Source organism: Lactuca sativa, chromosome 8, assembly GCF_002870075.4.
Source record: "Lactuca sativa cultivar Salinas chromosome 8, Lsat_Salinas_v11, whole genome shotgun sequence".
Lineage (NCBI taxonomy): Eukaryota > Viridiplantae > Streptophyta > Magnoliopsida > Asterales > Asteraceae > Lactuca > Lactuca sativa.
This window is the reverse complement of record NC_056630.2, coordinates 218,704,592-218,715,347: the sequence shown is the minus strand read 5'-3', so window position 1 is coordinate 218,715,347 and position 10,756 is coordinate 218,704,592. Positions and strand designations below refer to the sequence as shown.

Genomic DNA, 10,756 nt, shown 5'->3' with positions numbered 1-10,756 from the left:
ACATAAGCATAAACAGAACTTACAATTATTTACATTAGTGATCTACATCTCTTTAAATCTTTCAGTGTAATGTCACCTCATATCGTCACCTGTGATATAAATAAGGGTAAATTACACCGTTGGTCCCTCGTGCACATGCCAGAAAGCATGTTTAGTCCCTATTTCCAAAATTTAACTCGTGCAGTCCCTTGTTGTTATTTATCTTGCATGGTTGGTCCCTATGCACGTTAACTGTTAACTCCTTTCGTTTAAGCTACCCACGTGCCTTGCACGCAGGGGCATTTTCGTCTTTTTAGGGTTTGTGTCCATATTTAATGCCGTTACACCTTAAATCTTATAAAGAACACTGCAACCCTCTTTTCCTCTGTATCCTCTCGTTCGTCTCTTCCCCTCGTTCGTCTCTTCCCCTCGTTCGATCGATTTCTTCCAAATACATAACAATGATCGATATTAAATGCAATTGTGGAGCCACTACAGTGATTCGCACATCTTATAGCAAAAGAAACCCTGGGAAACTCTATTATGCTTGTACAGTAAAGGTGAGGTTAATGATTTTAATTTTCGTTCTTCGTCTTCTCTAATTTTGCCCTAATTCTTCATCTACTTTAATTGGTTCAGGGACCATTATGCAAGTTCATAGGATGGGTGAATGATTATGATCAGGACTGTGATTGTATGGCGTTTAGGATGAAACTTGAAGAACAAAATCGCAAATTGAAGCTTTACCTAGTTATTAGCTGGGTTTTTTTTGTTTCAGTCCTTATATATAAAGTGTAGGTTAAGTAATGAAGTTGTTAGTATTTTGGTATGTGTATATTGTAATGGAGACTCTTTGTAATGTTATTTGTATTAACAAAAAATTTTCAATTTTAGTTGCAATATATTGTGTAATCATAATGTGGTGTTATCAGTTGGTGTTCAAATTTTAATGAAAATGTGGTATTTGCAACATATGCAATATACCATTCAATACTAGCATCCAATATAACAATTAAAAAGGACAAAAACTCTAAAATATCCAAGATAACCATTGACCATTAACATAAAGGGACATCCAAAATAACAACATAGTCTTATGGCATACAAATAGTTATCCTACACAGCAACAAAGTATCAAAATACAACACATAACAACAAAGTAATATGGCAATAAATGCCTAACAAAAACATAGTTATCCTTCATGATCATGATACCAAACTACAAATTCTCAAAGCATGGGGCTTTTTCCTTTGTTCCCAACTCCATTTTGTACACCACCACTGCTACCTGCTGCACCTTCTCCTGTTGTATTCCCTGCTGCACCTTCTCCTGTTCCATTCCCAGTCTGTGATTGTCCCTTGCAGGTCCTTCCATTATGGCCCACATTTCCACATTTTGTGCATGTTACAGATTTCCATTTTGTGGACACTCCATCATCTTCTGTTGCAGATCTTCTTCTCTTTTTTTTTGGTCTGCCAATAGGGACACGATACTTTGGTGGTATCAACTTGGTAGGACATGTGCTTTTTTCCCACAATAACCTCCCATTAATAGGTTCAACTTTGAAGACATACATTTCTTTCCATGTCTTGAGCCAATAAGTTGGGTGTACCCATGTCTCAGGTATTCCAACATTTTCATTGTTGAGCCTCATATCCCATATAGCTGCTATACTATGTTTGTAGGGTATGCCTGTCAGTTCCCACCTATTACATGAACAAGTTTGTTGGTCCATATTAACCACATACTGATTAGTACCTTCACTTGTAACCTGGTACTTCCCATTGCCACAGAACACTGCCCTACACTGTGCTGCCCTTTCTTTAATTTTTTCAAGGGTCTTAGTGGCTGTAGGAGTTAATGGGCCATTAGCTTTATCAATTTCTTTTTGAACCATGACAATTTTCCTCATGATATACTCCCTAATAAACTCCAAGCAACTGATAATTGGCTTATCACGACCCTTCACTATCTTGCTATTCAAACTCTCACACATATTATTCAACACAACATCACAATGTGCCCTCCCTAATAAAACACAACTATATTAGATTATATTTAAAAATTATACACTTATAAACATAATATTATATACCTGAGAAGTGGGATCTGGACCAGTGCTTAGGTGGAATAGAATTAAGCCAGTCATATGCTTCACTGTTAAGTTTCTTTAGTTCTTCCATGGCACTGTTGAATTGTGGTATGGTGGTACATGTTGCACATTTCCAAAGACAATCCTTGAATTCCTTGCCCCTCCATTTACGTTTCATGTTCTCATGAAGATGCCTTAGGCAATATCTATGCTCTGCTGCTGGGAAAAGTTTCTCAAGTGCAGGCAATAACCCCTAAATTATCAAAAGAGTGAAGTTGCTTATTGAATTGTAAAACATGCATGTGAAAATGAATGGAGAAATTTATTTCCCTTCTGTCTATCTGATATGAAAGTGAAGTTGGAGTTTGCATACAAACCAAGATCATCTCCTAAGTTAGTTAAAAACCAGGTCCATGAATTAAAGTTCTCTGCTTCAACAACTGCATATGCCAAAGGGTATGTGCAATTGTTCCCATCTAAACCCTGAATTATCATGTCAAACACAGTAATAAGCAAACAATTAACTATGGTCAAACATTAATCAAATACTAAAATATGATTATGCACATACCACTGCTGTCAGGATCATACCATGGTATGGACCCTTCATGAATGCACCATCAAGCCCTAGTAAATCTCTTTTCCTTGCTGTAAATCCACTTTTCAGTGGACCAAGACAAATGTATACTCGTTCAAATACCCTGGTCTCAGATGCATAACATGGTTCACTTTGCACTTGAAGTTTGACTGTGGTGTTTGGATTTCTACTCTGCACCTCCTGTAAGTAGTCTCTTAGACATGAGTACTGAGCAGCAAAATCTCCCCTAATTGATTCCAGGGCTTTCGTTTTCGCCCTATGAACTTTCATGTCTGACAATCCAAGTTGGTATTTCTTCTCAAGCATCTCACGTAATGCTCTAAGTGGTATTTCTGGGTTTGCCTCCACTGTGTCAACAATCTGTTCAGAGAGAAACTTGTAGTTACATGCCCTAATTTTCCTTGTTTGAAGGCACGTATGTTTTTTTCATAGGTCTTAACAGTCCAGTTAATGTCTTTTTTCCACTTACTCACTAGTAGGACCCATGGGCATTTATGAATAGAACCATCTTTCACTTTCTTTTTCTTTTGACTTGGTCCCACTTTGTCATTACTTTTGCTGGTCCCACCTGTTTCTAATATCCCAAGGTTTGGTATTGTCCCTTTGCAAACCACTCTAATCCTATTTTTGTCATTCTTGACGAAGTCTAACTCCCTTCTACTCTGTATGGAATGAAGATAAATTTGTTGTTTAACTTCCTTGGCTGTGCTAAAAGTCTGGTGGATGTAAAATGGATCTTTGACAGCAGCTGCTTCATTCTTATGTGCTCTTCGTAAATCTCTTATCTTCTTCCTTTTTTTACTAGCTTCACCCTCATCTGATGAAGATGCAGATACAAATTCTTCAGTGTTTATAACCTCTAATTCTTCATCACCTTCTACTGCTTCATCTCGATCATCAGGAAAACTTCCAACCCACTCCACCTCTTTGTCAATGTTGAGGTGAAAGTTCTTCATATCAACCTCTGGATCGTCTAACAAATTATCTTCATCAACTATGTAATCGCTATCTTGACTGTATTCACTATCTTCAGTGTCATCACTATCATGACTGTCTTTACTAGCTTGACTGTCTTCACCTGCTTTTTCACTATTTGGTTCATCTTGTTCCATAGGAGTCCCACCAAAAGGTTCACACCATTCAAATGTATCACCCAAACCATCAACATTAGGACATGTGCTTCCTATCATTGGTTCAGTCAAAGGGCTATCAATTCTTGGTATATAGGCAGGGGTTGACTCAACTGTTTCACTCAATGTAACAAGGGGTTGTTCCAAGGTTGTTTCAAGTAATGTACTAGGGGGTTCGTCCATAGTTTCTACATTCTCAAAAACAGGGGCTTCTTCACTAGGACAATCCCCTGAATTTGACCATGTCAATAACAAGCTTTTACGACAAAGGGACTCAGGAATTTCGTGTATCTTTATCTTTGCAGGGTTTGGCGACATTTGATACGTATGGAGCTTGGTTTCCCAAAACTCTGTATACACTTCTATCACCTTGTGTTCATACACGTATGACCTAAAGTGGTTTATATCTTCGTCACAACCCAAAGCATACAACCCAAAATCTAAATCCCAGGTTGGTCGTTTGAAATGATAATAAATACTTTTACCTGGTTCCACACAATCAAGCAATTCCATTATCTCGTCCATATCATGCACCGAGAACAAGTCACTATCAATGCCATCAATATATTTCATCTTCCCCTTTATGTATTTGCGGCCTGGAAACTTCGTAAAAACTCCACCATAGTTCAATCATATCGAGAACATACTTGGATTGTCAGCTGCGAACCCAAAAAAAAATTACGTTTTAGGAACGTATAATGGATGATCAACTGAAAATGTAGAAAATTTTACCGTATGAGCTTTGGAGGTCGTATTCCTCCCATTCTTGCCTAATCCTCCAGTTCACCATCGTAGAAAACTAGGGTTTTCTCGTGCAATGCTAAGGGTCGACGGAGGATGAAATCAGAAATGATCGGTTATCGAAGTCGCGCCATACTGGTTCATGTATAAAAACCCTGAAAAGACGAAAATGCCCCTGCGTGCAAGGCACGTGGGTAGCTTAAACGGAAGGAGTTAACAGTTAACGTGCATAGGGACTAACCATGCAAGATAAATAACAACGAGGGACTGCACGAGTTAAATTTTGGAAATAGGGACTAAACATGCTTTCTGGCATGTGCACGAGGGACCAACGGTGTAATTTACCCTATAAATAAACTGAGTGGGTCATGTTGGGAAAACTGGTGAGTACATAGGTTTTTCAACCCACAATAATGTAATTATTATGTTTAAACAATCAAACAATCAACCCAATTACCCATCCCTATTATCTTCTTTTACTCTTAAGGATTTAACCTAAGGGTCATCTATCCTGCATTCGTTTATTCCGAAGTCCCTTACTTCCAGGGTTATAGGACTGGCACTAAATCCATAGCTGCTGATGTTCATTCGTAAAGCACTAATTCCATAGCTGCTATATCCTACTCATCGGGTACTAAATCCATAGCTACCAGTGTTCAATAGGTACTAAGTCTATAGCTACCAATTCCTAACTGGTACTAAATCCATAGCTACCAGCGTCTAACTAATAGGTACTAAGTCCATAGCTACCAATTCCTAACACGTACTAAATCCATAGCCACCAACGTCTAACAGGTACTAAGTCCATAGCTACCGGTGTTTGTCCCATAGGCACTAAGTCTATAGCTGCCAATGTATACTCACATCATCTTCTACCTCTCATCATTCATCTACCCATCTCATACCCAACATATTCGTATATATAAAATACGTATACAATTTAAATTCTTTAAAACATGTATAAAACGTTCATCCAGCATATACAGCAAGTATTCAGATAATATGCACACATAGCACGTAGTTTATATAAAATACTTCATATCTATGTCTAAGATAAAAGAGACTATGCACTCACCTGAGAGGTGATGACTCAGCACTCGGACAGCGCTTCGATACTCTCAAAACAATTTCCTTCTATAAAACCTAGTACCAATACCACTAGGGTTTAGTCTAACGATAACCGCAACAAATTAATTAGTCTGACTATTATTATTATTATCATATAAGCGTTAATAACACTCAATATAACACATAATATAGCCCAAATAATTATTTTAAGGACCTAATAACATTCCTATAATTATTTGAAAGTTATATTAAAAATTGCGTAAGCGTAGCACACTTACAGCAAATTTTATCGAAAACCGGAACTTAATTTGAGCAGCGTTTCGAAACCGAAAGACTCTTTCTCTCGGGACTCCGGGAGCCTCGTGGCTTCCCTCGGGAGCTAGGGATTTTATCTAGGGCTTAAGGGTGGTTTGGGAGCTAGAGAGAGAAAGTATTTTAGAGAGAGAAGGAGAATGGTGTGAAAAATGAAGGCTGCCCTCGCAGCTATTTATAGGCTGCTGGCTTCGGATTTACGTTGGGCGTACCGAGGGTATGCTGGGCGTACTCCTCGGATAAGATTGTCAGCCTCGGCCCAGCTGTCTTGCACTCATCTCGGAAGGATCAGACCGAAGTTACATGGGGCGTAACTTCTTCGTACGTGGGGCGTAATAGCGAGGGTGACGCATCAAGATCCGAAGCGAAGCCTTGGTCAGCAAGCAACGGCTGAGATTTGGCCACGTCATCTCAGTTCGCAATTTTCCTTCTCGACTTCTAAAAATTCTAACTTTCGCATACAAGCTCCGTTTTTGACGTTCTTTATATCCACGCGAAGGTGGGAACATACTCTACAACTTTCGTTTAGACTCTGTCGGCTAATTTTGATTCTATTTTAAATTTTATATTATTAATAGGCCGGGACAGGGTTGGTCAGTTAAATCCTCATAACTTCTTCATCCGATGTCCGTTTTTGCCCATCTTTTTCTCGTTACGCTACTCTTAACGAGATCTTCGATTCTCGTTCAGGTCGTGTCGACTAAAACCGCTCGATTTAATATTCGAATTTCGGGCACTACACTGCTAGTCCGAAACTTCGAAAAATCATAACTTCTTCATACGAAGTCAGATTTGGGCGTTCTTCTTATCGATGTTCTTAGTTTAACGTATTCTACGACTTTTGTTTAGATCGCTAAGGCTAAATCTCGCTCTATCGTAAATTCACTATTTACGCTTCTCGGTGCCGTGGCGGTTCCGTTGCGAAACTTCAACGGGTCATAACTTCTTTGTTATAACTCGGATTTTGGCGTTCTTTATATGTACGGAAACCTTGTGACATATTCTACAACTTGGTTAAGCTTATTTATTCAAAATAATCTTTTGTCGAAAAGTCGTTTTCGACCCCTATTGCCTCTAAATTGACTAGCCCGGATTTGCGGGCGTTACAATTATCTCCCCCTTAGGATGATTACGTCCCAGAATCATCAACGAAACAGGGCTCGTATAATGACTCCATGCGTCATCTCTTCATCCTAGGTAATAATTTATAACTTCTATATTCCTTCAAGTCTATCTCTTAGACTCATTGACTACAAGCAATACTCGATCGTGCACCTGCTCTCTACATAAGGTTAGACTCCAAATTATGACCTACCATCATCTGATGCACGTTTAGACTTAGGTCTCTTAGTGTCAAATTTAAAAACAAGCTATGCCTTCCTTCATGTTCTAATGTGATATAATCACACTACCAACTTCTTTAACAACTAGTGCGATACTTCTATTGATCGCTTTGATTTCAATCGTTTGGTTTGAGTCGGACGCTACATCGATCTTGATTTTCTAAACCACATAGCATACTTAGCGTAGTCGGAGTCAATTCGATATGACCACTAAGGTCGGAATATCAACAATCGTCTTAGTCATTACCGAAACGATGGTAACAACACACTTGAATAAAACGAAATCAATTACTAGCTTCTTGGTAACCTTGTGAGTTTCCCTGATCCAAGTGTGAGTCCTGTGCTTCCGATAGTATAGGCCTCTACTACCATTCACACCTACTCATACTTGTCCCAAGTATAGTCTCACAGTTTTCCAAGTCACCATACAAGAAAATCACATAACAATTTAACACACCAGATAACAAAACGGAGATTTTATTATTTCTTGAAACTATTACATAGGTGTTCAAGTTCACCCTAGACTTTGCCTATAATAGGCTACATCATAAAATACTATGGCTACTACATAACTTGATCTTCCGATATGAAGTCCACATCCTTGATTCCTCGCACGGTTTTCTGCTTCGTCGAGGATCATGTGAAATGCCCTTGGCCTTGGTGGCGTTTCTGGTCTTGCTGCTTTATTTTTCCTTGGGCACTCTCTGGACATGTGCCCCTTGCCTCCACATCCATAGCATACTTTATCATTATGTGTGCAGTCTTTGGAATAGTGACCAGTCCTCCCACACTTGTAACAAGTCACTTCTTCGTTGCACTTCCCACCATGCTTCTTCTTGCATTTATCACACCATCTCGCTTCACCTCCATCTCCTCCTCCAAGCTTTGAGAATTTGCTTTCCGTGTTCGACCTCGAAGATCCTTCAAACTTCCGCTTCTCTCCTGCCTTATCTTTTTATAGACCCTTTTCTCTTATCTGGGCCTCTACGTTCTTAGCTGCCCTAACAGCTGCTTTCAAGGTAGTTGCCATTTTGACCATTGGGCCAAAGTCAGTGCGCAGTCTGTTAGCAAACCTATCAATCTTGGAGAGTTCAGTAGGCACTAAGTAGGGGAATAGCTTCATCCTCTCGGTGAATGCGGTGGCATACTCATCAACACTCACCTTCCTTTTCTTCAGGTTCTGAAACTCGTTGTTTAGGTCTGTCAGATCTATCTCCGAGCAGTACTGCATTTTCAACTGTTCCAAGAACTCTTCCCATGACATCCTTAAGGCTTCTCCTCGTGGCATCGTATCTGCCAATAGCTTCCACCAGCTCAAAACTCCAGTCTTCAGTTGCCTTACGGCGAAGACGGTCTTCTGTTTCTCACTACAGTCGCAGCTTACAAACACCATTTCCTTATCGGATATCCAATCCATAATCTCCACAGGTTTTGGGCTTCCTGAGAGACTTGGGGGTTTTGCACCCAAGAAATTCTTCTACATTCGCCCATCCTTGTCGGTTCTCCACTCCGGGCCATCTTGAGTCCCCACTTGACTCACTTGGCGGCTGTAGTTCCCTTCCTCCGATTGCTCGGGAATCAGCTCGGGTTGCTCAGTGGGCATTGTAGGTTCGTGCCTATTTAACATTCTCCTCATTTCTTCCCTTTGTTCAACTAGGATAACCTGAATCATGGATTGAACTCCAGCCATGGTGACTGGCTCAGGTGCAACTTCTTCTACAACAGGTATTTGCCGAACCACTGGGGGTTGGATCCTATTCTCATTTGCATTCACGTTTCCGCTACGGGTCCTTGCCATCTTGATCTATACAACGAATAAGGTTAATCTAGACCTTCACTTAGGATTGACGTTCAAATCATCCTTATCACTCCGAAACGCATCTCCTTGGGTCGGCGCAGTTAGATCCCAAATATATCTTTCTAATTTCTTGCTCTCCAGGGTAACCATCCCGGGGCATAGCGCTGCTAAATCACTAAATCTATCGGTGTAGGCCACTATGTCTGAGCAGACCATAGTGAGCTCCCATAGTTCTTGTTCTAGCTTTTGAACTTTGCCCCTCGGGCAGTATTTTTCCAGCATCATCACTTTTAGGCTCTCCCAATCTATTGGGTTAGCCACTGATAGGGTCAGTGACTTAACATGGCTGCTCCACCATGTCAGGGCTCTGCCAGAGAGGGTGCAGACAGCAAACTTCACTTTGCTCTCTTCCGGGCACGGACAGATTTCGAACACTTTCATCATATTTTGTACTCTTACACTTTGTACTTTTTCAATTGATTAGATCATTACACATATAGTACAAAAGATTTGCCAGAGCATCTCCCTATCACACACACACACAAAAAAAAATCGAAGCACAAAATATGTTAATAATTCAAACGTAAGTACATACAAGAACACATTTTCGTTTTATGAAGACTATTCTTTAACTTTAGATATACACTAGGTCAAAAAGAATAACCATTCTACAATCATGGTCATACTATATTTATACTGATCACACCTTATATTTCTTCTATACCTAGATTTACCTATAGACACACATAATAATTATAAACATAACTAAATGTTATTTACATTCATAATATTGTGTTTTTCAAAGAAAAATCATATTTTTACACACATATTAAAAGGCAGATGACCATAGACCACTACAAGAAACTTGTTTTCATTGTTTTACTAAGTCACTAGTAAAAATCACCATATGGACACATAAATATTTAATGGTATCATGTGTATCACCTTTTAGCTACATTGGATTTCATGTGTCAAAAAGCCACCATGGTACCGAAACATATACAATTGTCTCATGTCAGGGCTCTGCCAGAGAGGGTGCAGGCAGCAAACTTCACTTTGCTCTCTTCCGGGCACGGACAGATTTCGAACACTTTCATCATATTTTGTACTCTTACACTTTGTACTTTTTCAGTTGATTAGATCATTACACATATAGTACCAAAAATTTGCCAGAGCATCTCCCTATCACACACACACACAAAAAAAAAATTGAAGCAAAAAATATGTTAATAATTCAAACGTAAGTACATACAACAACACATTTTCGTTTTATGAAGACTATTCTTTAACTTTAGATATACACTAGTTCAAAAAGAATAACCATTCTACAATCATGGTCATACTATATTTATACTGATCAGACGTTATATTTCTTCTATACCTAGATTTACCTATAGAAACACATAATAATTATAAACATAACTAAATGCTATTTACATTCATAATATTGTTGTTTTTCAAAGACAAATCATATTTTGACACACATATTAAAAGCCAGATGACCATAGACCACAACAAGAAACTTGTTTTCTTTGTTTTACTAAGTCACTAGTAAAAATCACCATATGGACACATAAATATTCAATGGTATCATGTGTATCACCTTTTAGCTACATTGGATTTCATGTGTCTAAAAGCCACCATGGTACATAAACATATACAATTGTCTCATGTCACCATATATATATATATAT

The 10,756-nt window shown here is 38.9% G+C and overlaps 1 protein-coding gene across 1 annotated transcript; it reads left to right on the top strand.

The window, feature by feature from the left end:
* The first annotated feature begins 252 nt into the window (after nucleotides 1-252).
* LOC111891907 (uncharacterized) lies at nucleotides 253-848 on the top strand. The gene is made up of 2 exons (XM_023887968.3): nucleotides 253-539; nucleotides 619-848. Exons 1-2 carry the CDS (start codon nucleotides 315-317, stop codon nucleotides 775-777), a joined length of 384 nt encoding a protein of 127 aa, XP_023743736.2. The 5' UTR covers nucleotides 253-314; the 3' UTR covers nucleotides 778-848.
* Nucleotides 849-10,756: the final 9,908 nt, after the last annotated feature.

What these genes read in the sequence shown, in the direction of transcription:
- LOC111891907 (XM_023887968.3), top strand. Translation starts at nt 315, where the DNA reads ATGCCGTTACACCTTAAATCTTATAAAGAACACTGCAACCCTCTTTTC. An exon ending in ATTATGCTTGTACAGTAAAG is followed by an intron (nt 540 to 618) that starts GTGAGGTTAATG and finishes TAATTGGTTCAG; the next exon opens with GGACCATTATGCAAGTTCAT.